Source organism: Equus quagga, chromosome 15 (genome assembly GCF_021613505.1).
Source record: "Equus quagga isolate Etosha38 chromosome 15, UCLA_HA_Equagga_1.0, whole genome shotgun sequence".
Lineage (NCBI taxonomy): Eukaryota > Metazoa > Chordata > Mammalia > Perissodactyla > Equidae > Equus > Equus quagga.
Genome location: NC_060281.1, coordinates 33,854,327 through 33,882,257, shown reverse-complemented (window position 1 = coordinate 33,882,257; position 27,931 = coordinate 33,854,327). Strand labels below are relative to the sequence as shown.

The 27,931-nt window shown below is 55.5% G+C and overlaps 2 protein-coding genes across 7 annotated transcripts; both read left to right on the top strand.

Annotated features, from left to right (window-relative positions):
• The first annotated feature begins 2,323 nt into the window (after nucleotides 1-2,323).
• On the top strand, nucleotides 2,324-17,949 carry DDR1 (discoidin domain receptor tyrosine kinase 1). Of its 5 annotated transcripts, XM_046639630.1 has the most exons (19): nucleotides 3,710-3,978; nucleotides 4,388-4,476; nucleotides 6,732-6,864; nucleotides 6,957-7,059; nucleotides 7,254-7,482; nucleotides 8,879-9,026; nucleotides 9,292-9,400; nucleotides 9,887-10,073; nucleotides 10,173-10,419; nucleotides 10,971-11,066; nucleotides 11,180-11,331; nucleotides 12,232-12,397; nucleotides 13,213-13,323; nucleotides 14,409-14,653; nucleotides 14,829-14,956; nucleotides 15,202-15,420; nucleotides 15,905-16,139; nucleotides 16,685-16,834; nucleotides 16,950-17,949. In XM_046639630.1, exons 2-19 carry the CDS (start codon nucleotides 4,474-4,476, stop codon nucleotides 17,088-17,090), a joined length of 2,802 nt encoding a protein of 933 aa, XP_046495586.1. In that variant the 5' UTR covers nucleotides 3,710-3,978; nucleotides 4,388-4,473; the 3' UTR covers nucleotides 17,091-17,949. The 5 variants fall into 5 exon arrangements, with proteins under 5 accessions (XP_046495588.1, XP_046495586.1, XP_046495587.1 ...); XM_046639632.1 differs by lacking the exons at nucleotides 3,710-3,978; nucleotides 4,388-4,476 and adding an exon at nucleotides 2,324-2,348; XM_046639631.1 differs by lacking the exon at nucleotides 4,388-4,476.
• Nucleotides 17,950-22,302: 4,353 nt separating this feature from the next.
• GTF2H4 (general transcription factor IIH subunit 4) lies at nucleotides 22,303-27,893 on the top strand. 2 transcript variants are annotated; one of them, XM_046640341.1, is made up of 15 exons: nucleotides 22,303-22,506; nucleotides 22,825-22,960; nucleotides 23,129-23,271; nucleotides 23,530-23,634; nucleotides 23,984-24,115; nucleotides 24,379-24,475; nucleotides 24,569-24,657; nucleotides 24,878-24,989; nucleotides 25,140-25,208; nucleotides 25,415-25,498; nucleotides 25,744-25,876; nucleotides 26,079-26,209; nucleotides 26,843-26,890; nucleotides 27,043-27,121; nucleotides 27,588-27,893. In XM_046640341.1, the coding sequence occupies exons 3-15, from the start codon at nucleotides 23,132-23,134 to the stop codon at nucleotides 27,758-27,760; spliced, it is 1,392 nt and encodes a 463-aa protein (XP_046496297.1). In that variant the 5' UTR covers nucleotides 22,303-22,506; nucleotides 22,825-22,960; nucleotides 23,129-23,131; the 3' UTR covers nucleotides 27,761-27,893. The 2 variants fall into 2 exon arrangements, with proteins under 2 accessions (XP_046496297.1, XP_046496296.1); XM_046640340.1 differs by lacking the exon at nucleotides 22,825-22,960.
• The last annotated feature ends 38 nt before the right edge of the window (nucleotides 27,894-27,931 follow it).

Genomic DNA, 27,931 nt, shown 5'->3' with positions numbered 1-27,931 from the left:
GGGGGCAGCCCACTAAGAAGGTGCTATTCTGAGTCTCGGCAGAGTACAGAATCCTGAGAGAAGGAAGTGAATTGTTTGGGACCAGAAGGAGGTCTCCAAAGGACCTTCACTGTTCAATTCTCATCCTTCCTCACCTACCTCATGTCTGTCTGGCTCTCTTGCCTGGATTCTCCCCACTCAGCAGGACCAAAAGCCCGCAGCCTAAGCTCTCAGCCACAGCTAGCCAAGGCTGCTTTCTCCCTACGCTGCCTGCCTTTATCTCCTTTGTTTGGGGTCTCTTTGTCTGCAGTCTCCTTTTGGTTCAGTTTCACAGCCCTCGGCCTCCTCTCCCTTTCTCTCCGGCCAGGCTGCTCCCTCCCTCTCTGCGGGGGCCGGGAGGCTCTGCGGAGGGGAGCGGGGCTGGGTTGCCATGGTCACATCGAAGCCGGCCGCAGCTGGCCCGGGCAGCTGCTCCTGGGCTTGGATGGGCGGACAAAGCCAGGCGGTCTTGGCAGCCCCAGACCTGGAACCCCAAAGGCCTGAGACTGGGGGTACTAGGACCCACGAGAACCCTGAGCTGGAGGTGAGAGGGAGGAAGCCAGAGCTGAAGTGGGAGGGCAGGAGCGGGGATTGGAGTTGGGCCCTGCCCTCACGGGGAGGGACCAGGCGGTCCAAGCTGGAGGTGTGGTGGGAGGAGGGGAGCATGGCCAGTGGCAGCAAGAGGAGGAGAAAGATGGGGAATAGAGTTGCGGCAAATGGGCTTAGGGCCTAGGATGTCCCCAAGGGGAGGTCTGGGGCCTCTGTATTCTGATGCCAAGAAACAGGTTTGATTCAGTCTTTGGCCTCTGTCTCTCCTGGTCTGTCCCTCAGTGGCCCTATCTTTCTCAGCCTCTTATACGTCTTATCCCCCATGTCCCTTCCTTTCAACCCTGGGCCTCAGTATCCCTCTTCTTCCCTAGCTTTCGGTTTCACTCCAGGCCCTTCTCTCCCTTGTCCTCATTTCTTGTCCCCTTGGTGTGTCTGCTCACTTCTTAGGGCTCACTTTCCTGCCTTCCCCCCGACTGTCCCCACCCTTTGCCCTCCGTCTCCACTCCACTTGCTCTGTCCAGCTCCTTTCTCCCCAAACTTCAGTCTTCCCCCCTTTTGCTGTGTGTGCCCTGGGTCTCCACCCTTCCTTTCCTCTCTCTGACCCCCAGGTCTCCTCAGCCTCAGCCTCAGTTTATCTCCTGTCTCTCTGAGTTCCATCACCATCGTCCCATCTTTCGCCATCCCCTAGGCTATCCACAGCTGTGCTCAGTCTCATCTTTCTCCCAGTGCTACATCATTTCTTCTTCTTTCTTCCACTCCTGGGCCTCAGTTTCCCATTTGTATTCAGTGGTATCAAGGTCTGATTCATGCCCAGGGCCTTGTCCACCCCCTCCCCCTGCCCCCCACCAGTGGATTCTCACTCTCCCCAGCTGCTGACCCAGCCTGCTAGCCCCAGAGGCAGCTGCATCTCTTGGGACAGGGACTGTAGCTAGTGTGTGTGGGGCCCATCTGGTCCATCCTTCCTCTCACTGGTCCTGCTGGGCTTCCCTGCAGTGGCCGGGTGGTCTGCTCTCTCCTACGTGCCTCTCCTCACATTTTTTCAGCTGTTTTCCCTCCCCTCCTTCCTGGGCAGCAGGATGCCATTGGCTTGAAGGGGAGGGAAGCCTGGATGGGAGGGCATGGATAGGGGAGAAGAGAGTCCTCTGGGGCTTAGGAGGACATGGGGGCCTCTGGAGTTGGGAGTGATGCAGGAGATATGGGATGGGCTCTGGGGGCCACGGACTGGTGACTGGATGCTCTAGGTCTTTAGCACTGCTCTGGGGGCCCCACGATGGCTGGGATTTCCCTCTCTGGCCCCTGGGAATCTCTCGGCTCCGAGCCCCGCATTCCAGCCGGCTCCAGCCCCCTTTCTGCTGTCACTTGACTCCGCTGGGCCCCAGCCCTGCATCCCTCCCACTCCTCCAGCCCTGGGCTGGGGCGAGGTGGGCATCACCGGCTAGGAATTTCTCCTAGGGGAGACAAGGGGGCAAGGGTTTCAAGATTTTATGGTTAACCCTACTCTCCGCAGTGGACCCCTTTCTCTGGCACCGCCATGCCACCTGGCCCAGATCAGCGTGGGCCTAGGGTGTGGAATGTCCTACTGGGGTGTAAGGGGCTGCGGCTCCTTTCCTGAGGCGCCTGGCCGCAGCGCCGGGGGCTTCCCCGAGCCCAGCTCCTGGAAGGAGGGGCTGAGAGTCCGCCCAGGTGAGGTTACTTGGGAAACCTTGGCCCCGCCCCCGGCCCGGCTCCACCCTCGGCCCAGCCACTCGGGGCCCAGATTCCCCAACGGCCGTCTCTAAGGGGTAGGTGCTCCGGAGGAACCCTGGGGGGTTGGTAGGAAGGGACGGTGGGAAGAGGCAATTCTCCGACTGACCACGGGACTGTCTCTTAGGGGGCCCCTTAGCAGGTGGGGCGTCCTGGGGTTTGTGTGCCGACCCGTGGGTTGGAGTCCGTGCCCATGTGTGCCTTGGCCTCTCCCAAGGGCCGGCCTCTTCCTGGTAGTGCTTTTGTGTACTTGTCTGGTTGGGACGTCGTGTTTCTTTCTTGGGACTGCTGTCTGGGCCTGCACGTAGGGTGCGAGTTTATAATCTGCTGTGAGGTGCAGAGGGGCGGAGATTGCAAGGGAGTGAGAGATCTTACTGTGCGGGTGATTGGCAGGTGTGGGGGTGTGGAGAGAGGTGGTGGGGCCCACGCGTCAAACACTTTCCACCACAGCTCTTCTGTCCTGCTCCCCTCACCCAGCAGTTCTCTCTCCCCCATTGGGTTTGTTTACTTAGCCTCCTTGCACTCATCTTCTCTGGGTCTCTTGTCTGATTTTCTCTTTGCTTCTATCCTCCTCCTCCTCCCCACCACTCACCTTGTCCAGGCCTATCCTTGCCAGTGGTCAGACCCTCCGACCCCCACCAGGGCCAGAGCTGGCTGGGCTTCAGGGAGGTCTGCCCCGAGGAGGACTCCTGGCCCTTGAGCAGGGAACCAGGGCCTAGGAGTCTGGACCCCAGGGTCCTTGAAGGGACTGGGGAGGGTCCTGGAGAGTTGGGGGAAGGAACTGGAAGGTGAAAGCGGAGAGAGGGAGGGGCTAGGAGAGAGTGGGCTGGCCGTCAGGCTCTGGGGCAATCTAGGTTGGGGTGTAGAGGATGGGAGGCCCAGAGGGTGCCAGAGAGAAGCAAAGGTTGGTGGTGAGAAGAGTGGGTTTAGGGGGGCTGGTTGAACAGGTGAGCCCTGCTCCCTTCCCCCATCCAAACTCCCGCTGCTGGGCTGGGCACGGGCCTGTGGGAACCTGCTCCTTCCGTGTGCCCTGGGGCTGCCCCTCTTCACCTTCCTCGCCAGGAACTGAGCCCAGAAAGGGGGGAGTCTGGAGGGGGGCCATGCCATCCTGGGGCCTGAATTTGTGGGAGGCCTTAACCCCCTGAAGCCTCAGCTTCGGCGGTTCTCTTTTGTGGGAACCCAGGGGGTGGGCTGTGGGTAGGTGGAGGGGGATGGGCACGCAGCGCCGAGTGGGCGGCGGTACTGGGGGCACCACAGGCTGGTTACCTGGGAGAGGCCGGGGCGCGCGGGGGAATGCGGGGTGGGCGTGGCGGCGCGGACAGGAGCGCGGGGCCGGAGGGCGGCGCCGGGCGTGGGAGCGGCGGGCACGGCTCCGGCCGGGAGGGGGAAGGGAGGGCTGCGGGCTGAGCGCGGCGGCAGGCGGAGGGGGCAGCGGGGGAAGGGAGGGGGAGGCGGCGCCTGGGCCCGAGCCGCCCCAGCCCTGGCTCCTCTCCCCGGAACAGGCCCCCGACAGCTGCTCTCGGGAGCCGCCTCCCGACACCCGAGCCCCGCCGGCGCCTCCCGCTCCCGGCTCCTGGCTCCCTCCGCCTCCCCCTCCCCTCGCCTCGCCGCCGAGGAGGCCCAGCTCCGGGGCCGGACTCCTGGGTCCGCCGGGAAGAGCGATGAGAGGTAGGGAGAGCGGCCGGAGGACCCCTGCGGGCGGAGGGGCGAGGGCGGCGGCCCGGGGCTGCAGGGGAGGCACGGCGGCCAAGGGTGAGAGCCTGGCGGCAGCGAAGGCAGAATGTTCCAGGGCTGTACTTGGCTGTCCAGCTCCTCTGAGTCTGTCCCTGCCCCCCCCCCCGCGCTCTGGCTTAATGTCTGAAAAGGGGGGGAACCCCCCCCCCCCCCCGGAAGCGCGTTCCACCCCGGAGGAAAACCCCCCCCCCCCCCCCCCCCAACACTTTACTCAGCGGGGAAGACAGGTGCTTCTCTGTGGCCCCACTGAAACATCTCCTCCTCTCCCTGGAGAAGTGGGCCTGCCCTCTCACCTGGCCGGTCCCTGCGGGCATTACTAACTGTTAAGCCTCCACCCAACCAGCTTCCAATTGGGCAGCCTGGCCACAGCCCAGCAGAGAGAGGGACTGACACCCTAACCTGTCAGTGACAGCCGCTCATCCACGCTGGATGGTGAGTGGGTCCTGCCGTGAGATAAGGAGCGCCATCCTCTGTGTCTCTCTCCCCACCCCCTCCCCCAGCCTTCACCCCACAGGTCCCCTGCTGGCTGGACATTCCTTGCTAGCACCTCCACCCCCAGCCCGAGTCAGGTGCTCAGACTCACTGTTGCTGAGAGCACATAGGTGTGCCCCCAATTGAGCCGGACAGTGGAGACAGGTGAAAGCTGAGCGTACGGGAAAATGGAGAGAGAGCTCTTTTTCTAATTGCCACTCCAGCCACTCAGGTTTCCTTCTGTCTGCCACCCCCTTGACCTCCCTCTGCCTTGGTCAACTTGTGTATTAGAGGGTGGGTCCCAGTTCTCTTGGGATCCTGTGCTCAGGGCGTGAGTGTGTGTCTCACACTGTCCTCTGATCGTAGGTGCATGTTGTGTCTGTCCTTTCATCCTCACAGGTGTCTGAGGATGCCTATTAACTAAGTGATGGGATTGGACTTTAGAGAATGCCGAGGTGTGTGGATGGAGCGTGCACGGCTGTTTGTCCTGGTTGGGAGTCTGTGTGTGTAACCGATTCATGTGGATGTCACATGTGAGTGTCCGTCTCTGGAAGCCTGTGAGGGGTTGTCTGTGAGACACAGAGGGGTGTGTGTGTGTGCGCGCGTGCACGTGTGTGCATGTTACATCTAGCCCCAGTGTTTACAGCTAGCTCTGTGAGTCTGTCTGTGTGTGTGTATATGTTGTTGTCAGGGGTGTGGGGTGGGGGTTGGAGGAGGAGGGTAAAGGGCCTGCAGCACTGTGTCTGGGGCCCCTGGCTTGTAATTGGCTGTAATGGGGTGGGAAGGGGTTTGGGGTAGGTCTTCTGGGCCTGTCTGACCCAGTGGAGAGAAATGGGTGTGGGGCTGTCGGAGAACGGATTTCCCCAGATGTCTGTGCGTTTCTCTGCTTGGCTCTGTGCCCTGTGCTTGTGAGCCGCTCTATTTACCTCTTGCTTTTGTTTCCCTCTCGGTCTCTCCCTGCCTCCTAGCCTCTGCCTGTCTTTGTATCTCTGCCCGGGGCTCCTTTTGCTCCGTCTGGCTCCGATGACTCATCTGGGATAGGCATGAAGGTTACTCAGGGGAACAAGGGCCCCGCTGTTCCCAAGAGAGGTGGGGGTGGAGAGCAGCACCCAGGAATTCGAGGCTGGCCGCCTGGGACTCCGGCTCCCTGCTCCCCTATGCAGGGCTCCTCGACCCCCAAGGGACCAGGCATGATGCCTCTGGTTCTACCTCTCTTTTGATACCCGGGTGCCCCCCACTACTCAGTCATCTCCCTCAGCTGCTGCTTCAGAGCTGTGGGGTCTCAGCTGCCTCTTACATTCCTGCCCCAGAGCATTATGGGAGCAGCTGGAGGAGGACAAAGGGATGGGGGAGTATCCCCCCACTCCTCCTACCTCCTGGGGTGACCTGGCTTCCCTGTCTTTAGACCCGCCCTCATCTCCAAGGCAACTCAGCCTTCTCAGCCCTGGGCCCTTCCTTCAGAGGCAGCTACCTTCAGAAAGTGGGAACTAGGGGACAGGAGATCTGGTCTTAGGAAGTGAAGGCAGAGCGGGGAGAGCTGGGGACGGGATGCTTAGGACCTGATGGCAGGGGCAGAGTATGGGTGTGAGGGCCAGCACTGGGGGTCCCTCAGGATCCCAGGGCCTGGAGAACTCAGTGCAGTGCTCTGGGAAGAATACAGGCCAGGACAGCTTTTCCTGCAGCTGGGGCCGGGAGGTGGATCCCTGGGTTCATAAGGAGATGCCAGCTGGAATGGTTTAGCCGGGGCAAGCTGCCTGGGCCTCAGTGAAGAAAAGCAGTGATATCTCAAACTTTAATGGGCACAGACTACTTGGGGATTGTGTCAAAATGCAGAGTCTGATTCAGCAGGTCTAGGGCGTGGCCTGAGCTTCTGCATTTCTCCCAAGCTCCCAGGTGTTGTCGAGGCTGCTGGTCCAGGGACCACACTGGGCCTAGCAGGGCTACAGAGGACAGTGGGACTGGAAGGTGCTCGGGTCCCCCCTTCTCTTAGAATTCTGGGCTCTTGGAGGGTGAGAATTAGTGTTTAGCCCAGTGTCTGGCATGTAGGAAACATTCTAAAAATATAGCTGATGCTGCTAAACAATTACCATTGTTGTCATTTTTCTGCTTTTATCCCCAGAGCAGTTCATTCTGTCTCTCTGTCTGTTGCTGTTCGGTGTGACCCATCTCCCTGATTGGCATTTAACTTAGCCCACCATCCATTTTGTCCCCTGCAGAGATGCTGCCCCCACCCCCTTAGGCCCCAGGGATCAGAAGCTATGGGGCCAAGGGGCCTCTCATTTCCACTGCTGCTGCTGCTGCTCTTGGTGGCAACTGGAGACGCTGACATGAAGGGACATTTTGACCCTGGTGAGGAGACTGGCTCTTGGGCCCCTGAGGGAGGGGGCTTGGGAGACAAAGAGTCAGGGGCCTTGACCCTCCATATGCCTGTGTTCACCCAGCCAAGTGCCGCTATGCCCTGGGCATGCAGGACCGGACCATCCCAGATGGGGATATTTCTGCCTCCAGCTCCTGGTCGGACTCCACTGCTGCTCGCCACAGCAGGTACCTGGCTGACCTGGGGCTGCCGTGGAGGGAGTTCCTGGGCCCTCTCTTTGTGCTTCCAACCCCTCTGCCCAAGCTTCTGAGAGGACCAATGCCAGTGAAACTCTCACAGTCCTGGGGGGAGGGCTTTAAATACCAGAGACAGAGGTGGACGTAGGGCCAGATGTCTCCTGTGATCTCCCACCCCCTCCCAGGCTGGAGAGCAGTGACGGGGATGGGGCATGGTGCCCCGCAGGGCCTGTCTTTCCCAAGGAGGAGGAGTACCTGCAGGTGGATCTGCGGCGGCTGCACCTGGTGGCTCTGGTGGGCACCCAGGGGCGGCACGCTGGGGGCCTGGGCAAGGAGTTCTCCCCCAGCTACCGGCTGCGTTACTCCCGGGATGGCCACCGCTGGATGGACTGGAGGGACCGCTGGGGTCAGGAGGTGAGGCTGGCAGGGGCGGTGCTTTAAACACTACCCATCCACTGGCACTCTCCAGTTTATACCATCTCCAGCCCCGTCCTCCCCACTGAGCTCCATCTAGTGTTGCAGACCTGACCACCTTCCACCTGGATGTCTAATGGGCATCTAAAACTTACCATAAACTTCCCAGCTGAGTTCGAGTCCCATTCTCACCCCAAACCTGCTCCTCCCCCAGCATGCTCTAGCTCAGGAAATGGGACCACCATTTTCCCAGTTGCTCAGGCTGTAGCTAAGATGATATCCCCCTTCCTCTTGTCTCACCTCCTACTTCCAAAGCATCAGCCAGGCCAGTCTGTTCTACCTCCATGATATTTCCTGAATCCGACCACTTGTCACCACATCTGCCTCTACTGCCCTAGGCCAGGCCCCTGGCGCCCCCAGCTTAGATGAACGCGGTAGTCTCCAAACCCTTCTCTCTGCTTCTGCCCTTTCCTGCCCAGGGTCAAATCTCCACCTAGAGGCTACGTCCGTCCATCCGTCTGTCTGTGCACTTAGAAAATGCAAATCAGATGCATCACACCTGGTTCCCAGCCCTCCGCTGGCTCTCCAATCTTCTAGAACAAACTCCTGCCTGGGTGCAGAAACAGCCTCTGCCCTGGCGCTTGCCTGCATGTCTTACTCTCTCCTGTTCTCTCTCCACCTGGGCCACACTGGTTTTCTTGTTGTTCCTGGAACAAGCTAGGGCTTGTCCCACAGCCACATTTTCACTTGCTGTTCTCTGGGCCAGGAAAGCTCCTTCCGCAGATGGCCACAGGCTCTCCCTCGCTCCAGTCAATTCTCCCCTAGATGTCACCTCCTCAGAGAGCCTTTTCTGATGGCCCACCTCCCCCTGCTCTGGCCCCACACGCCCCTGCTTGTTCTTTGCAGCTGTTTCTCCTACGGGAATTGAGAATCGGGAATTGCAGTCCTGTAGTGGAGGGACTAATGTTTACCGCTGAGAACGTGCCTGGCTGGCACAGAGTGGACGCTCAGTTAATGCCTGCTGAATGAACAGAGGGAATGGGGGGAAGGAAGAGAGGGGGGCCAAAACAGGGGTGCAGGGCTGTGAGGGACAGGGTGGAATCCGGGCACGATGGGACCAGTGGCTTAGAGACAAAAGGATAGAGCCAGGCAAGGAGTGGGAGGCTTGCCCCTGGAGGTGGAGGAGAGACCACCAGGCTGAGAGGTGTCAGAGGTCTCTGCTGCAGCCCCTCGTTGTACAAACACCTGGCTGTATCCCACAGCCCTGTGTGTGCAATGCCACCCTTCATGAGTCTTTTTGTGGCCACTGTGGGCTGGGCCAGGGAGCAGCTGCTAAGGGAGGTTAGATCCGACCTGGAGCCTTTCCCGCTCATCCACCCCGTTTCCTGGCCCACAGGTGATCTTAGGTAATGAGGACCCTGGGGGAGTGGTGCTGAAGGACCTTGGGCCCCCCATGGTGGCCCGACTGGTTCGCTTCTACCCCCGGGCTGACCGGGTCATGAGTGTCTGTCTGCGGGTGGAGCTGTATGGCTGCCTCTGGAAGGGTGAGTCGTTCAGCACCCTGAGAATTCATTTCCTGTCCTGGGAACTGGGGAGTGGGGCCTGGGAGAGGGGCATCCAGGATCCTCTTTCTCCTGTTTGGAAGCCGTCCCTCTGAATGAGGAGGGGACTGGCCAACATTGCCTCCTCCATGCCAATGGGCCTGTGGAGGGATGTGAGAAAGGGGCCTGAAACCCACCCAAGCCCGACACAGGGGTGGGGGGACAGGAGCTTCGTGCCTCTAACACCCCTCCTCCCGCCCTGCCCCAGATGGACTCCTGTCTTACACAGCCCCTGTGGGGCAGACGATGTACTTATCTGAGGCTGTGCACCTCAACGACTCCACCTACGATGGACACACCACACACACCATTGGCGGGTGAAAGATTTGGGCCCTGCAGGACGAGGAGCCAGGGATGGGAGGGAAGATGCAGTGGGGGGAGGAAGGGGGTGGGTAAGTCATCTAGGCAATAAGGTGGAAGAACTCTGGAGAGGGATGGGTTAGGTGGGGCGTCAAGGGACAAGACCAGGCTTAAGGGTAGCAAGGTGACCACTAGCTCATATGACACTGTGCAGGTTAGAAAAGGGCACCCCCTTTGCTAAGACACGTACATCTGTTGGAAATTGAAACAATAAATACACACGTCATAGATTGCATGGTGCCCCTTAGAGATGGTGCCTTTGTGTAGCATGTGACTGCAAAGTCCCCGTGATAGTCCTGGGGGTGGGGAAGAGAGAGCTGTGTGAGGTTCGGACAGGAGGTTTGGGCTGCCAGGCTGGCCAGGCCACTGGCGGGGGCAAGAGCACCTGGATAGGTGACACTTCCTTCTCTTCCAACCTCTTCCTCGGCCCCCCTCCTCTCCAGGCTGCAGTATGGAGGTCTGGGCCAGCTGGCAGATGGCGTGGTGGGGCTGGATGACTTTAGGAAGAGCCAGGAGCTGCGGGTCTGGCCAGGCTATGACTACGTGGGATGGAGCAACCACAGTTTCCCCAGTGGCTATGTGGAGATGGAATTTGAGTTTGACCGGCTGAGGGCCTTCCAGGCCATGCAGGTGAGTGCGTCCAGCCCCCAGTGAGGGCTCTGAGACCAGGGCAGGGGCCTGCCGGGCTCTCCTGGTCTTGACCCTGTGTCCCTCCCCTCTTCCCCCCAGGTCCACTGCAACAACATGCACACGCTGGGAGCCCGCCTGCCTGGCGGGGTAGAGTGTCGCTTTAAGCGGGGCCCTGCCATGGCCTGGGAGGGGGAGCCTGTGCGCCATGCCCTGGGGGGCAGCCTGGGGGACCCGAGAGCCCGGACAGTGTCAGTGCCGCTGGGTGGCCGCGTGGGCCGCTTTCTGCAGTGCCGCTTCCTCTTTGCTGGGCCTTGGTTACTCTTCAGTGAGATCTCCTTCATCTCTGGTAAGCCCCTGGTCCATGCCTGGGTCCCAGCCTCTGGGATCGCCAGCCCCACAGTGCCCCAGAACATCCACTCCTGGCTCGATGTCTACTGATCATCCCTGAGACTTCAAAAGCAGTGCTGCCCAAAATAATTTGAACGCCTCCCTCCCTCTTTCCCCCACCTATCTGTCTTTCCTTTATGAGACCCTTACCGTGACTGATATTGAGCCAGTCTGACATTGCTGGCTGATAAATATTGAAATACTCTATGCTGGTTGAGAATTAGCCTCTTCTCTAAGCCTCCTGATACACAGGGGCCCCACCCTGGTCTCCCCCCAGGGGCCCTGCATCTCCCCACAATCCAGCAACTAAAAGGTTAACATCCCCCACAGCCAGGCCCCTCCAGGCCCCTGTTCTCACCATGTCTTCTGATTGGTACATATGTTGAGTATCAGCCCTACTCCTGCTCCCTCACGTGATAGTTGCATTTCCTAGGTCCCATGCAGGTAGGCCTGCCTTTGGTCTCCCCCTCCCTATCTGACTCCCTCCTCTCTTTTCTTCCTTCTCCCCAGATGTTGTGAATGATTCCTCTCTGGCTCTCGGGGGCACCTTCCCACCAGCCCCCTGGTGGCCCCCTGGCCCACCTCCCACCAACTTCAGCAGCTTGGGTGAGCAGCCCTGGGCCCTCCTCTGGGGCATGTGGGTCCTGTGCCCCTGTTCCTCGCTGGGGCCAGCTTGGGTGGGAAGCCTCCTGTGGTTCTGACCCTCCTGCCTCCGCCAGAGCTGGAGCCCCGGGGCCAGCAGCCTGTGGCCAAGGCTGAGGGGAGCCCAACTGCCATCCTCATTGGCTGCCTCGTGGCCATCATCCTCCTGCTGCTGCTCATCATCGCCCTCATGCTCTGGCGGCTGCACTGGCGCAGGCTCCTCAGCAAGGTGGGCAGAGTGGGTCACCCCCACCCCGTCCTTCCCCCTACCCCAGCCCTGGGGTTGGGCCACCTGGAGAGGGGTGGGCAGGTTGTGGGTGTGGAGAGCTGAGGCCAGTGTGTGTGGGGACTCCTATATTAGTTAGGGTCCAGCAGGGAGCACAAAGCACAGTCTAGTTACAATAATTAGAAGAGGGCTTAGTAAAGAGACCACTTACGAAGGTATGGGTGGGTGTGTGGAAATCACAGGAGTAGTGCAGCTCCCCAGGCCTGGTCCCGCAGAGCTGTCACCATCCCTGGGCCTGCAGGGTGAGGGGAGGCAGCAGGTACCGGAACCCAGGAGGAGTGAATCTGGAGAGGGCACTGTGAGAGGAGCAGCGGACTTTGATTCATGAATGTGGGAGCCCGAGTCCACCCCGTGGGGAGGGGCTGGGAGAATAATCACCCGGCCTCACTCCCTGTCCACCCTCCAAATTCCTGTTGGAGCTCCTCTCTGCCAACTCGAACCAAGCCGATTGATGCAGTCCACACTGGTCAACCTCTTGGGGCAGATGCCAGGGGGAAAAAGGTGGAGAGTGAAGCTAGAGAAGCATCCAGAAGACGTCTGGCACGCCCCACTCCCGTGTCTCCTGGGAGAGAGTCCAGTGGTGGTGATGCACATTAAGTGGATAATTCCATAATTATCTGGTCAGATTTGGGTTGGAATCCCATTGTGGGACCTCAGGGAATTCCCTTAAATGCTCTTGAGCCTCTGTTTCTTTACTTGTGAAATGGTAAATTAATAGCAGATACAACTATAGGATGGTTGTGAGGACTGAAGGGAAGAACGGGGGTGTAGCATTTCACAAAGAGCTGGGAAGTATGTGCTGAGCGGCAGCCGCAGTTAACATTTCCCATTCCTCATGTCAAGGCCGAGCGTCGGGTATTAGAAGAGGAGCTGACGGTTCATCTCTCTGTCCCTGGGGACACCATCCTCATCAACAACCGCCCAGGACCTCGAGAGCCACCCCCTTACCAGGAGCCCCGGCCTCGTGGGAATCCGCCCCACTCTGCTCCCAGTGTCCCTAATGGCTCTGGTAAGACCTGCCTTGTTCCAGTCCCACCTCCATCCTCTCTGCCTGTTTTCTTAGTGTATCTCCTTCTCTCTTCTTTCCCAGTCCCTTCTTTGCCTGTCTTCTCCAGTTTCAACTTATTTTCTTATTTCTGTGTCCCTGGTCACCACCCTCTATATCACTCCATATCCCAACCATATAATCTCTCTCAAGAATTTCCCACGTATCATTCATGATCCCCAGTGGTCTCATCCTGTCTTTGTGTCCCATACACATCTCTCTCTCTTCTCTGTTGTGCCATCTCATTGTGTCTTCCTGACTCCTCTCCTTCCTCCTAGACTCACCATGTTCATTCCATCCATCCATCCATCCATCTATCCATCTATCTGTATTCATATATCCATTCATCCATCTCTCCATCCATCCATCTACCCATCCATATATATTCATACATCCATTCGTCCATCCATCCATCCAACCACCCATCCATTCTTCATCTATCTATCCAACCATTGTTATCCATCCATCTATGTTCATACACCCATTCATCCATTCATCATTCATCCATCTGTCCATCCACCATCCAACCATTCATCTGTCATCCATCCAACTATTTGTTTATTATCCATCCATCATCTACTTGTTCACCCATCATCTCTGTATCCATTCATTATTCATCCTGCTCTGCAATGCTCTCCAGATCCTTGTTTTATCCTGTCTCTGTCTCTTAGTACATTTGTTCCCAGCAGCCCTGGTCTCGCCCTATTCCGGGTCTCCCTGTGTGTCTAGCCTTGAGTCTCATCCCTTCCCCGTGTCTCTCCTCCTCCTTCTCCCGACAGCGTTGCTGCTCTCCAATCCAGCCTACCGCCTCCTTCTGGCCACTTACGCCCGTCCCCCTCGAGGCCCGGGCCCCCCCACACCCGCCTGGGCCAAACCCACCAACACCCAGGGTAAGCCCCTCTGCCCCTGGGCTCCGCCAGGCTCCCCATACCTCTACTGGAGCAGGGAAAAGTCCTCACACCTTGCATTCCCTCCTCTCCCCACTGTGGCCTCTTTTACTCTCCTGAGCTCCCAAAGAGGAAGCTCTTGTGCCCTTAGCTCTCCTCTGCTGCTGCTTGCTCCTTTTTAAGGCCTCCCCTGGAGCTGAGGAGTGGAGAGCTCACTGGTTCTCAGCTCTGCCCCCTCCTACTCTTCCATGCCATCTCTTCAGCTCTCCAGAGCCAGAGAGGAGGCTGCTGTGGTGGCCCAGGTTCTCTTGTAACTCCTCCTTCATTCTCTCCTCTCTCTAGAGCTGCAAGGAGGAGGGTCTCTCCCCCTGGGTGCTTGCCCTCTCCCCCAATGTGTCCCCTCTCTGCAGTCCCTGAGGTGAAGGCTCACACCCCGCCCCTTCTGTCTGCTGCTCCTCTCCTCACTGTTGTCATCTCATTGTCGCCCCTTCCCCTGGGCTGAGAGGGGCAGCTCTGCTTCCTCCCCTCTGTCTGTAGACTCCGCGTTGCGTGGGCTCTGAGGAACTGTTCCCCCTTCCCTCTCTGTTTGCCCCTGTCTCTGCTTGTCTTTGAGCTTGGTGTGTTGGGTCAGGGAGGGTCTGGGTAACCATGGCGGCGGGGATCCAAGGCTGAAAGAGGGGGATAGAACAGCTAAATGAACGGAAGGGGCCGGTGGGGAGTAGGACAAGGGTTTGGAAAGTGGAAGATGCCTGGATGGCTGGGACCATCCTTCTTCTGAGGGTGGGTAGAGGAGTTCCTCTTCCAGCCAAGACTTACCTCATGGGCTCTTGGGCTGTGCTGGATCCCTACAGAATAAGACTTTATGACATTCTTCGCTCAACCATTTCCATTGCCTTGAAAACTCTGGAAGAGCTGTCTTCTCTGGTTTGAGGTTGGTGGGTGGAATACCAGGAAGATGGAGGGTAGACCTATTTTCTCACCCAACTGGGAGACGGGGGGCCCCTGGGAGGCTGGAGTGTGGAGAACCGTGGCTCTCAGGGGCTGCTGCTGACGCCTATGTCCTGTCTTCTCTCCCCTCACCCCTCCAGCCTGCAGTGGGGACTATATGGAGCCTGAGAAGCCGGGTGCCCCGCTTTTGCCCCCACCTCCCCAGAACAGCGTCCCCCACTATGCCGAGGCTGACATTGTCACCCTGCAGGGCGTCACCGGGGGCAACACCTATGCTGTGCCCGCGCTGCCCCCAGGGGTGGCAGGGGATGGGCCCCCCAGAGTGGATTTTCCTCGGTCGCGGCTCCGCTTCAAGGAGAAGCTTGGCGAGGGCCAGTTTGGGGAGGTAAGGAGGATCCCTGCCCAGCCATCTGTAGTGTCTGAGTCTGTCTGGGGCTTTGATGCCATACTCACACATCCTCCTTGGCCAGGAGCCTGTCATCTGTGACTGTGTTATCCCAGTTGACCCTATGACCTTGGTGAACCTTGTAACCTCCTAGTCAATGACCTTCCTTCTCCAGGTGCACCTGTGTGAGGTAGAGAGCCCTCAAGATCTGGTCAGTCTTGACTTCCCCCTTAATGTGCGCAAGGGACATCCCTTGCTGGTAGCTGTCAAGATCCTACGGCCAGATGCCACAAAGAATGCCAGGTGAGGACCAAGGATGGCATCCGGAAGAAGGGAGGGAGGCCATGAAGAGCGGGGAGCGATCTAGAGCGAACTATGGTAGAGACCAGCAGTGGGGAGTGTCTGGGGAAGGTTTCCATCCCAGGCCGCTGCATCACCAGGGAGTGAGCAGCATGTGCACTGGGGGGTGGGGCGCTGTCTGCGTGAGCAGGAGGGAAGGTGCAGGACAGCCCCTCAGGGTCCCTGCCACCTTCTCCTGGCTTCTCTAGGAATGATTTCCTGAAGGAAGTGAAGATCATGTCGAGGCTAAAGGACCCCAACATCATCCGGCTCCTGGGCGTGTGTGTGCAGGACGACCCTCTCTGCATGATTACCGATTACATGGAGAATGGCGACCTTAACCAGTTCCTCAGTGCCCACCAGCTAGAGGACAAGGCGGCTGAGGGGGCCCCCGGGGATGGGGAGGCTGACCAGGGGCCCACCATCAGGTACCTGCTTGCCCAGGCTGGCCCTTCCCTGAGAGCTCCCAATAGGGTCTCTTGGAGGGAAAGAAGGGAGCATGGGGCAGGAAGGCTGGTAGAGGTTCCAGAAGGGGGCTTGGGACGAGGAATCCATGACCATGTTCATCTAGGAATCTGAGGGGCAGAAATGCCGGAGATTACTATGCTGAGGGTGGAGAAGGGACTTGGCCTGTGTCAGGAATATCCCTCTGTCCTCTCTGACCCCCATTGCCCCTGAGTCCAGATTGGGGAGCATAATAAAAGAGATATCTCCCTGGGGCCAGATGAGCCAAAGAAAGGTTGAGCGGGCACCTACCTCCTGCCCTCCGCATGGGTGTTCCACCTCTGCACCGGGAATAGGTGTAACTTGGTCCTGGGGAGTGGGCTCCCTTTCCTGTCCTGGGAATCTATGAGGTGGGGATGAGTCTGGGGCTGCCCACAGTGACCCTCCTCTGTGGGCTCCCTTGCTCAGCTACCCGATGCTGTTGCACGTGGCAGCCCAGATTGCCTCAGGCATGCGCTATCTGGCCACACTCAACTTTGTGCATCGGGACCTGGCGACGAGAAACTGCCTGGTTGGGGAAAATTTCACCATCAAAATTGCTGACTTCGGCATGAGTCGGAACCTCTACGCAGGGGACTATTACCGTGTGCAGGGCCGAGCGGTGCTGCCCATCCGGTGGATGGCCTGGGAGTGCATCCTCATGGTGAGAGGCCCAGAGGGGCAGGGCAGGAGAGCATTGGCTGCTCTGTAGTCTTGTTCAGGAATGTCACTTACCTTCCCTGGACTGCAGTTTTCTCCTCTATCAAGTGTGGGGTTGGATCAGTGCTCTCTAAGCTTCCCTCTGGTCTGGAGAAAGCGGGGAGGTGTGGTGGGATGGGAAAGGGCCCATGAGCCAGGAGTGGGTATGAGAGCTGGAGTCAGGGTGTCAGAGACCAAGAGAGAAAAAAGGAGAGGGGAGGCTAGGGATAGAAGGGGAGGAGTTTGGAGAAAGTCAGCACCATAAAATGGGGGCAGGACGGGTGGAAAAGGGAAGAGGTGAGGGAGAGGCTAGAGCAGGAGGAAGAAGGCAGAGCCCAGGGAGGAGCAGGCTGAGTGGGAAAGAGGGCCAGCTAAGGAGAGTGGAGGCGAGGAGTGGGAGGGAGTCAGGCTGGGAGGTGCTGAGTGGACATGGGCTCCCTGTGGGCAGGGGAGGAGGGCCTATGTTGCCTGATGCCTTTCTCTGCCTCTGTCACCTTATCCATGCACCAGGGGAAGTTCACGACCGCGAGTGACGTGTGGGCCTTTGGGGTGACACTCTGGGAGGTGCTGATGCTCTGCCGGGCCCAGCCCTTTGGGCAGCTCACCGACGAGCAAGTCATCGAGAATGCAGGGGAGTTCTTCCGGGACCAGGGTCGGCAGGTCAGAGCAGAGGGACGGGAAGATGGGGCTGGTGGTCCTGGAGGGCCAGAGCCTGTCATCTTGGGGACTAAAGAACATTTGTTCCCTGCCTTTTGCCCCCCCTGCCACAATGTAGGTGTACCTGTCCCGGCCCCCTGCCTGCCCACTGGGCCTATATGAGCTGATGCTTCGGTGCTGGAGCCGGGAGCCTGAGCAGCGACCACCTTTTTCCCAGCTGTATCAGTTCCTGGCAGAGGATGCGCTCAATACAGTGTGAATCAACACCCAGCTGCCCCTCCCTCAGGGAGGATCCAGGGGAAGCCAGCGGCACTAAACAAGAGGAGCTCACGGCACCCCAACTCCATTCCCCTCCCGACCACCCTTCATCTCTGAGAGAGAGGCAGTGTGACCGCAGGTGGGCTGGGCCTGCCAGGGAGCTGACGCCTTCCCTTCCCTAGACAAGCTCTCATGCCCCCTTCCTGCTCCTCTCCTAGAAGCCCCCACCACCCACCCAGCTGGCCCTGTGGATGGGATCCTCTCTGACCTTTTCTAGCCATCCCTAGGGGCAGGGTAGGGACAAATATAGGGCAGACACTGGACATGGCCCATTTGAGAACCTGGGCCCCACTGGACAACACTGGTTCCTGGAGAGAAGGCTGTGGCCCCTCCAGCCTCTCTCTCTTTCCGTCACACACTGGACCCCACTGGCTGAGAATCTGGGGAGTGAGGAGGACAAGAAAGGGAGAAAGCTGTTCCTTTGTGCTTATTCCTGGAATTGTCCTCAGCTTTGGCCTCTCCCTCCTCCATCCTCTGAAACACTGGACATGGGGTGATCCTGCCCCCAACCCCAGCCATCCCCACTTCCCACCTGCCGTGTTGTAGCTAGAACTTCTCGAAGGCTGTATGTTTCTGTGGACTAAATATTGGGATTAGGGGGGAAAGCGGGAGCAGTGGCCTGTGGCCCTGGGGTTGGACATCTCTATTGTAGCTGCCACATTGGTTTTTCTATAATCACTTGGGGTTTGTACATTTTTGGGGGGAGAGACACAGATTTTTACACTAATATATGGATCTAGCTCAATGCAATTTTAATCCCCTGCGCTAGGCAGGTAACAATAAAGGTTGAGTTTTCCACAGCTGGGAGTGGGTTCTTGGGGTTTTGGTGAAATCTGCCTCCTGCTGGCACCCCCCCCAACCTATCCCCTCCCTCCTCCTCCTCCCCCCACTCCATTTCCTAGCACGGATTTTGCCCAGCAGAGTGTTCTGTTTCTCCATAATCTGGACCCTGCCTGTAGGACCTCGGGTCCCATGTGAATGCGTGAACCTTGTCAACTCCAACAGGACCTCTGGCAGGAGCCTGGAGGGAGGTGGATTAGGCCAGGGGGCTTCACCTTGTTTGATCCATGGACCCCTTTGGTAGTCAAGAGAGGTCTACTGATTCCTCCTCAGAATTGCGTTTTAAAACCCATTAAAAATATGTATATTATATATTTTTATATATTTTACATAATATATATGTATAAGATTACAGAGGAAATCAGTTGAAAGTTTACCAAAATGTTAAAAAAATTATGATATTGTAACATATGCTTATTTTAAATATGTTTAATGAGATCTAGCAGAAGGTATAACAACTACTGACATTTCCAATAGTAAGGAGCATAAACGATATTCTGAGATTTCTACAATAACAACTTTAGTGGGATGTGAAAATAGCTGTGGTGTCTTAATAGTTACAACCCACAGGTACTGCTAATACTACAGGGGGTAGGATTCATAATTGGAGGAAATGCTAAATTTCAGTTAGAGGTTAATAATAGAGGTGGAGCTTTTCTTTTGCTCAAATTCTAGGCCCTTGCCACCGAGGGTCCAGGTGGAGAATCCCTGGATTAGGCTGATCAAGTGTGCAAATGACCCAACAGGTGTGAGCTGTTTGGCTGGGAGCCAGAACCAAGATCCTAAATTACCTCAGGCTTGGAAGGATAAGCCACAATCTCCAAGAGAGCATTTAACAAAGAGTTCAAATTTGGTTGGAAAGAAAAAAGTCAGCTGCAAGGACTGGAAAAGGCAGACCCATCTTGATGGCAGTTAATGTGAAATAAAGACCCTGGGGTCTTGGTTGATGGTATTCACAAAATGAGCCAACTGGATAATGAGGATAAGATAATTCAATCTTAGGTTGAACTAATAGGCCTTGGGGTGCAGGTCACAGATCTGAGTCCTGCTGAGAGGTCAGACCACCGTGACCTCGCTTTAAGAGAGGCACTGACCTGTCAAGAGTTTAGAGGCCAGAACCCCAAATGGTGAGCAATAGAAGCCATGGCAGTGAGCCAAGAACTTCCAAATTTCTGACCTTAGAACTCTTAAGCTCTAGACCTATGCAACCACCTAGAAATCATTTGAATGTCAGTCTCGGCATGTTCAAACCTGCTCCTCCTCCGTGTTTCCTGACTCAGTGAGTGGCGGCATTATCCACTCAGCTGCACAAGCCAGAAACCTGGGGATCCTCCCTGACACCCCCTGTCCCTTACTCCTGCCTCCCAAGTCCAGTCTATCATGAAGCACAGCTAACTTTCCTTCCCAAATTTCCCTTAAGTGTGCCATTTCTTTCAGTTTCCATCGCCATCCTGGCACACGCTACATCTCTTGCCTGGATCACTGCAGTAGTCTCCCAGGATCTATTCCTGCTCCTCTCTGGTTTGTTTTCAGCCTTGCAACCAGAGTGATCTTTAAAATATGTAAAATCGGACCCCACTCCTTGACTTCAAATCCTTTAATAGCTTCCCATTGACCTTAGAATAAAGAACAAAATCGTCCTGGCCAAGTTTGCCACCCCCTCCTTCTTCCAGTGTCCTTCTGCACTCTCTTTTATGCTCCGCTGGCCTTTCAGTTCTTCTAACAGGTCATAGTCCCTCCTGTCACATGGCCTTTGTAGCATGCTGTTCCCCCATCTGAACACAGTTCCCTACTGTCTTTGCCTTGTTAACTCCTGCTTGTCCTTCAGCAGTCTTCCCTGACTTGCCCGACCAGGTCAGATCCCCTTTGTTGCTTTCAGAACATGGCTCTCTTCTTTGTAGTACTTACTACTGGTGTGATTTTACACGTTTTTTGTTTTAAGAAAGAAGGCAATATTTACTGGGCACCTACTATGTGCCGGGTACCGTACTTATTACATATTATACCTTATTTAATACTCACAACGTATGAAGTAGTTAAAATTACTGCCATTTCACAGAGAAGAAAACTTCTCTATTAGGTTAAGCAACTTGCTCAAGGCAGCACAGCCAGGAAATGGAGAAGCTGGTTGGAAGGAGGCCTGTTGGCTCCTGGCTCTCAGTTCTTTCTCTCCATGATGCTGCCTGAGGGAGGAGGTCGTGAGCTCTCCATCATCCATCACAGGAGGTTTTCAAGCTCAGGCTGGATAGCCCTATGTCAGGGAGCTCTTTCCACAATTTCAGCTCCGAGGAGCTGGGCTGATCGTCTTCCTGAAGGCCAGTTCCAGGAACTCAGCCTGTGCTCAGTTCCCGCCATCAGACACCCTGCCCTCATCCACTGCGTCCCTTCCAGGAGGACTCCCCAGGAGAACTCTGCGATGATGGAAATGGTCTACGTCTGCACCATCCAACAGATAGCCACTAGCCACACGTGGCTATTCAGTACAAAAATGGGGCTAATGTGACTGAGGAACTGAATTTTAAATATTTTAGTTAAACTCAAATAGGCAAAGAGGTGGCTCCTGTGGCTCCTGTTCTGGACAAAGTAGGCTTAGAGTTTTCCCTACATTGTAGGTTCCCAGTCTGCCCAGCTCCCCTGTGCTTGCTCCTGTCAACCATAAGCATATGACCCATCTCAGTTTTAGACACATAAAAGCTTCTTACAAAGATGGCATTGGATTATGAATGCCATTTTGTAATCTGCTTTTCTCCCCCACTGATAGGTCGTGCAAAGCTCAGGCCAGTACACACACAGTGACCTAAGTGCCAGCCAGTATTCTACATTGTTGTAATGACCCACATTTTATCTAACCAACTCCCAATGATGGACACTTGGGCTGTTTCCATAATACAATGACAAATACACTTCAGTAAAAATCTTTGCATGCATATCTCTGTGCCCATGTGGGAGAATTTCATTATGATACATTCCTAAATGGGGAGTCGCACAATACATTCCTAAATGGGGAGTCGCTAGGTCAAAGGTTAGTCATATTAAAATCGTTTGGTACATACTGCCAAATTGCCCTTAAAAAGGCCTGCCTATGTCAACCTTCAACAAAAGTGTGAGTATGCTCATACGCTCATGTACACCAATGCTGACACTGAGGTTGTCAATCTTTAATTTTTTTTTTGCTAACTGGATATTTTATTGTTTCTTTAATTTACTTTTCCTTAATTACTAGTGAAGTTGAGAGTTTTTTCATTTGGTAATAAATGATTTGTATTTCTTCTGTTTATTGCCTCTAATCTCTTTTGTCAATCTTTCTATTGTGTTCTTTTTTTTTATTGCTTTGTAAGAGCTCTATTTTGTCTATTTTATCAAATATTTCTTCCCAGACTGTAATTTGTCTTTTAACCTACCTTAACGTTTGCCATAAAGAAACTGTCCGTTTTGTGTCATTTTTTGAGGATTTTAAACCCTGCTAAAGAAACGGAACAAAACAAACATGGTTGAGCTACAAAGCGTAACAGAATCTTACCCAGTTCTCGTTTTGGTCCCTGGTCCCTCGAGAAGGACTTCAACCCCCAGCTGCGGGGCCTTCTGTCTGGTCGCGGGCAAACATTTGAATCTCACCGAGCTTCGGTCTTCTAGTCTGTAAAGTGGGAATAAAACAACTCGCCTTATACAAACTTGGGGGAACGTGTAGCTCCGGCCTTAGCCGAAGACGGTCCCCTCCCTTTGCCTGCAGCAGTTTCATAAATCAAGTCAGATCAAACAAGTGGTTTCTTTTAAATATTGTCTTTACTAGGATTTTCTAACTAAAAAGGGGGGGGGGGGCATGGCGGACGTGGCAATTAAGCTTTATTGAGTACGTGCAGAGTAAGGCGGCCTGATCATGTTAACGCCTAACTAGCGAAAACGCTCCGGAGAGCGTATTACTCCTATCATACCAGGAGCAACTGAGCTCAAAGAACCCAGTTTCGTCCGTCTCTTAACCTAAGCACCTCACCACCCAGCCGTCTCCGCGCCTCCTCCAGAAAGCCCTCGGGGAATTTCTACGCCCACGGTCCCCCCTCCCACACTATAGTCGGTTACAGGCACCGTTAAGCTGCGTGGGTAAAGAGCTCTGCGGAACAATGCGACCCCGCCTCTGATGTCCCGGGCTCTCTCTATTAAAACCCAGCCTCCGTCCTCGCTGCTTTCCCGTGGTGCCTTTTGGGAGTTGTAGTCAAACGCACGTCAGCCTGCTCCAGAGTGGTCCAAGACGAGACTCCAACTCCCAGTGTGCCCCGCGACGGGCGAGTGCAGCGCTTATTCTTATCCTCCTTGCTTTCCCACTCCTTCCCTTTCTTCCCCTCTCTTGTGAATCCTCTACTTCGGGCTCCTGTTTGTGAGATCCTTCGTCCCTCTCCCCATCTTTTCCTCTCATTTTTCACCATATTTTCCCCTATTCCCGAGAGCCAATGGAAGACATTGGCTCCGATTAAGCGACGGCTTGAGACTCAGGGTGCACGAGGGGGGATCGACACGGAGTGGTAAGGGGGCCGGGAGAGAGGGGGAGGCGGAGGTCTAAGACAGAGAGAGAGTTGAGTGGGACGAAAGTAGGAGAGAAGTTAGGAGATCGGGTTTGGATCAGGGTGAGTGGGGTGAAGTAGTCTTGGGGGGAAAGAGGTGGAATTAGATTTGGGAGACAGGGAGGGGAAAGGTAGTCTATTGCAATGCCCAGCGCGAGAAATGGGGCCGAGAGATAAGTGGGTAGGACTGACAGATTTGGAGCTTATAGGCTGATCTGACCAGCAGAGGTGGAAGGTAGAGAGGACTGGGCTCAAAGAAGTTTCTTTGTCACATTTTAGATAAAGATGAGACAAGTCACTGAAATACAAAGTGATTTTGCAAATATGGGACAATTAACAATTCTGTCACTTGGAAATTGAGAGGACCCTGGAGTTGAGGCTCGAAGTGGAGTGAGGAGACAGGAGAGGAGAGGAGGTTAGTGAGGTTTGGGAGAAACAAGAGGAGAGGAGTGACATGGAAAAGGAAATTATAGGAAAGATGGGTTATTGTGGGGAGGAGTGGGTGTGGAAATGTATGAGAAAGGTGAGGGGGTGACACTTGCATGGATTGTGGGGGTGCGTTTCTAACACTTGCATCTCTCAGGTGATGGAGAGCACCCCCTCAAGGGGTGGACTGAACCGAGTACACCTACAATGCAGGAATCTGCAGGAATTCCTAGGGAGCCTGAGCCCTGGGGTTTTGGACCGATTATATGGGCACCCTGCCACCTGTCTGGCTGTCTTCAGGTGAGGACCCCTTTCATGGCAGGGACCGTGGTGAGGAAATGTAATGGGGCCTGCAGACTGGAATAAGTTACCATGGGCAGAAGCTTAGCCCTGGGGAGCTTGGAGATTAAAGTATGTCAGACCAAAACAGAGTTTGTCGGGGCAGCAAGACTAGTGAAGGTGTAGGGGGTGAGATGAGATGTTTGAGAGGCTGTGGTGGGCAGAGATGCAGACTAAGGCAGTTTCTGATACTAACATTTTACCTCTACCTCCTTACAGGGAGCTCCCATCTTTGGCTAAGAACTGGGTGATGCGGATGCTCTTTCTGGAGCAGCCTTTGCCACAAGCTGCTGTAGCTCTGTGGGTGAAGAAGGAATTCAGCAAGTGAGTCTCTGCTGCATTCTCAGCCACATACAAGTTTCTAGACAGCTAGATTTCCCAAACTGCTGTTCTTGGAACACTTCCAGGAAATATTGGGTACACCACAAAACTTGTAACTGAATAAGTTTGGGAATCTCTGCATACTATATTTTCCCTCTTGGAGAGTTTGATATCTATGACAAGGCTCTGGCAGGTGTTGTAGTAAAAAAATTTGCCTTAAGAGGACACTGATTTCCCTCTGTGAAAGTATTCCAAGGATCACCAGTTCAGAAAAGGCAGAAATGGAGGCCTTTCTGGGCCTCCTCCTTTTTGTTCTCCTGACACCCTCCTCGCTTCTGTGCTTCTGTTCCAGAGCTCAGGAGGAAAGTACAGGGCTTTTGAGCGGCCTCCGTATCTGGCACACCCAGCTGCTCCCTGGTGGTCTCCAGGGCCTCATCCTCAACCCCGTCTTCCGCCAGAACCTCCGCATTGCCCTTCTGGGTGGGTATGTCACTTCTGTTTCTTCTTAAGCTAGGCCAGGGGAACTAGTAATTAAACTGCTGGAGGGGGAGCTTCTGAGGGGCCTTTTGGGAACCTTGTGGGCTCCACCTTTAGGAGCTCCTTTAGGAATGAGGTGGACCAGATGTAGCTGCACGGTATAGGAAATGTCTCCCACTCCTGGCCCATGGGGGTGAGGGTGGAAAGAAGGCAGAGGGGTGGGCAGGGAACACAGGCAGGTTTCCTTATTCTTGGCCCATCCTGGCACAGGGGCAAGGCCTGGTCTGATGACACGAGTCAGCTGGGACCAGACAAGCATGCCCGGGATGTTCCCTCACTTGACAAGTATGCCGAGGAGCGATGGGAGGTGAGGCCTTGGGACTTGGTGTGTGTCTCTGCTGTGCTCCTACTTCCCACGACCCTTAGAGGCATCAGTCTCTGTCCCTCTTCCATTCCTCAGGTGGTCCTGCACTTCATGGTGGGCTCCCCTAGTGCAGCCGTCAGCCAGGACCTGGCTCAGCTCCTCAGCCAGGCTGGGCTCATGAAGAGGTGAGGAGGCCAGAGGTACAACAGCTCCCTGCTTTGCCATCTCCTTGGGTCCCTGCTAAACTGAGTGTCTGGGGCAGGTCAGACTTAGAGGGAGTTAACTGAAAAAGGAGAGCTGAGTGGAGTATGGCCAGAGATAAACCAAGAAAAACCATGAGAGGATAAGTGGGGATGGTGGCCTTTCTCTGCATACCTCCACCACTGTCCCTCTTTACGTCTCTAGTACTGAACCTGGAGAGCCACCCTGCATTACTTCTGCCGGCTTCCAGTTCCTGTTGCTGGACACCCCTGCCCAGCTCTGGTACTTTATGTTGCAGTATCTGCAGACAGCCCAGGTGAGGAGGCCAGGGGCTGCTTGCTGGCATGCTCTGCTCTTCTCAGGACCCACTGAGAGACCACTGCCTACAGACTCAGTTCCTCGATTTTCTCTCCTCTCGTATTCTCCCTCCCATCCCTCCTCCTTTGTCTCTGCCATTCCTCCCTAGAGTCGGGGCATGGACCTAGTGGAGATTCTCTCCTTCCTCTTCCAGCTCAGCTTCTCTACTCTGGGCAAGGTAAGCAAGGGGCCAGAGCTGGGGGCTTGGGTGGGTGAGCTGAAGGGAGAGAGATGGGAAGGGGAAATGAGGTTATGGGGCAATAGAGTGAAAGATAAGAATGAACAAAGAAGGACCAGAGATGGGAAAAGAGGGAGCGAGTGTATGGGGTTGGGAAAGGGAGAATGGGATGTTTTGTACCCCAGCCAGCCACCTCTCTTGCCCAGGATTACTCTGTAGAAGGTATGAGTGATTCTCTGTTGAACTTCCTGCAACATCTACGTGAGTTTGGGCTTGTTTTCCAGAGGAAGGTACGAGCACCGGGATACATGGTTCTAGGGAAGAGGCAGGGTGGTATGGTTCCTGGGCCTTTAAAAAGCAGCGGGGTCTTGGGAGGCAGGAGCGGGAAGCAGTGCTGGGACTGGATACTTGGGTCCCTTGTGGGAGAGAAGTTGGAAGTTGAGGTTCTGTGCGCTGGTGGGGATCAGAGATGTGTCAGGAAGATGTAGGGCAGTGACACCTGAGGCCGTCTGCCTTTCCCTTCTATCCTCTGCAGAGGAAATCTCGGCGTTACTACCCCACGCGCCTGGCCATCAATCTCTCATCAGGTGTTTCTGGGGCTGGGGGCACTGCACATCAGCCCGGCTTCATTGTCGTGGAAACCAATTACCGACTGTATGCCTACACGGGTGAGGCCCGACAGGGCCCCTGGGAGAGCAGGTTGGGGATGGGAGTGGGTTGGGGGAAGGGCGCAGGAGGGAATGCCAGTTTATGTTCACGTTTACCTGGCAGTTGAGAGCGCTCTCTGACACTTCTTGTCACACCTGAAGGCAGGGCTGGGGGAGTCTGGTATGGGGAGCCACTTCAGCCTCTTCTCCTACCCTGGGTCAGAGTCGGAGCTGCAGATCGCCCTCATTGCCCTCTTCTCCGAGATGCTCTATCGCTTTCCCAACATGGTGGTGGCACAGGTGACCAGAGAGAGCGTGCAGCAGGCCATCGCCAGTGGCATCACAGCCCAGCAGGTATCTCTACTTTCTGGAGGTAGGGGTGGAAAGCCAGGCTGCTCTTGGGGTCCAGGGTGGTCACCTTACAGAAAGCTAGCACCGGGTCTGTTACAGTGGGTGGTGGTGAGCTGTCTGAGCACCAGGCACATGAGAAGTCAAGGCTCTAGGTTTGGGAATAGGGAGACCCTCGGGGAAAAAACAGGGGGAGGAGATAGAGCTCTGGATTTGAGTCTTGGCACCACCACTTCCTACCTGCGTAAATCGTCTAGTTGCTTCACTTCCCTGAGCCTCAGTTTCCTCATCTGGAAAATGGAAATGACGACAGTTGTTGGGAGGATTCAATGAAAGAAGAGAGGTAAAGCACGTAGCTCAGAGCCTGCCGTGCAGTAAATGCTCACAAAATAATAGCTGCTGCTATTTTAAAGAAAGAGAAACACAAAACAAGACTATGGAAAGGGCCAGGGAAGGAGTGGCAGACATGACCAGTGGGAACAGCTACTTGGGACAACAGCTGAACAGGGATGGGTTGAGTTGACAACAGGCATGTGGCTATGAGTTTTTAAACGGTAAGTTGATGTTCCAGTGACAGCTTAGGTAGCTTTCCTGTCCTTTTACTCAAGCCCTTGAACCCATTCTTGTCTATTTTCCTAGATCATCCATTTCCTAAGGACAAGGGCCCACCCAGTGATGCTTAAACAGGTACAAACAGGTACCAGGCTGCTGGAGGCTGACAGCCCCTGGTCCCTGGTCATGAAGTGATAGAGGGGCATCCAAATCTGGGGAATGAGCAGAGGGCTGGGGTTGTCTGGGGCAGTGTTCCTAAATCCGACAGCCATCCCTTGCCCCTACAGACACCTGTGTTGCCCCCCACCATCACTGACCAGATCCGGCTGTGGGAGCTGGAAAGGGACAGACTCCGGTTCACTGAGGGTGAGTGGCCTCTGGTGGTTGATTCTTGGTCACTAGCCAGAGGAAGGACAATTCAGTCTTGATGAGCTGAAAAAGCTATTCATGCATTTTATTTGCTTACTGCATGGGCTGGGAGAGAAAAGCTGGCAAGACACATTTCACTTTGGGGTGAGTTGGTAGTAGTAAATGGTCTCAAATCAGTGCAATTTGGATTTAGCTGTAAGTGGGAAATCGGGAGGGGTAATTCACATAATTTCTCTGGTTTTGATGAGCATCAAGGGGTTTTCTTAATTGTATTACATCGCGTTCCTGAATATGGGTGGATCACACTAGCGTTAGGATGAGCCCTGGAATAGACAAGCACAGAGGGTTAGTTTGTAAACAGTGGTGGGTGCCAAGCCTAGACCCCTGCCCTGAGGCTGCCAGGAGGGCTCTCCCCTCACGTCCGGCCTTCTCCCTCTCTCCCCGCTCCTGTCCCGGCACCCAGGCGTCTTGTATAACCAGTTCCTGTCGCAAGTGGACTTTGAGCTGCTGCTGGCGCACGCGCGGGAGCTGGGCGTGCTGGTGTTCGAGAATTCGGCCAAGCGGCTCATGGTGGTGACCCCGGCCGGGCACAGCGACGTCAAGCGCTTCTGGAAGCGGCAGAAGCACAGCTCCTGAGAAAGCGGGACAGACCAGACCGGACCGGACCTGGGCGGGGCGGGACCGGGCGGGCGGGCCGAGCCGGCGGCGGCCTCAGAACTCAGGCGTTTTTTATTGACACGTGGGGACTCTTGTTTAATAAAGTTATGGAAGTGAGCCACGCGGCCCGGGCGCCTCCCCGCGGGGCTT

What these genes read in the sequence shown, in the direction of transcription:
- DDR1 (XM_046639628.1), top strand. An exon ending in ACTGCTGCTCGCCACAGCAG is followed by an intron (nt 7,060 to 7,253) that starts GTACCTGGCTGA and finishes ACCCCCTCCCAG; the next exon opens with GCTGGAGAGCAGTGACGGGG. An exon ending in CAGTGTCCCTAATGGCTCTG is followed by an intron (nt 12,398 to 13,212) that starts GTAAGACCTGCC and finishes TTCTCCCGACAG; the next exon opens with CGTTGCTGCTCTCCAATCCA.
- GTF2H4 (XM_046640340.1), top strand. Translation starts at nt 23,132, where the DNA reads ATGGAGAGCACCCCCTCAAGGGGTGGACTGAACCGAGTACACCTACAA. An exon ending in ACCTGTCTGGCTGTCTTCAG is followed by an intron (nt 23,272 to 23,529) that starts GTGAGGACCCCT and finishes ACCTCCTTACAG; the next exon opens with GGAGCTCCCATCTTTGGCTA. An exon ending in CAGACTCCGGTTCACTGAGG is followed by an intron (nt 27,122 to 27,587) that starts GTGAGTGGCCTC and finishes CCCGGCACCCAG; the next exon opens with GCGTCTTGTATAACCAGTTC.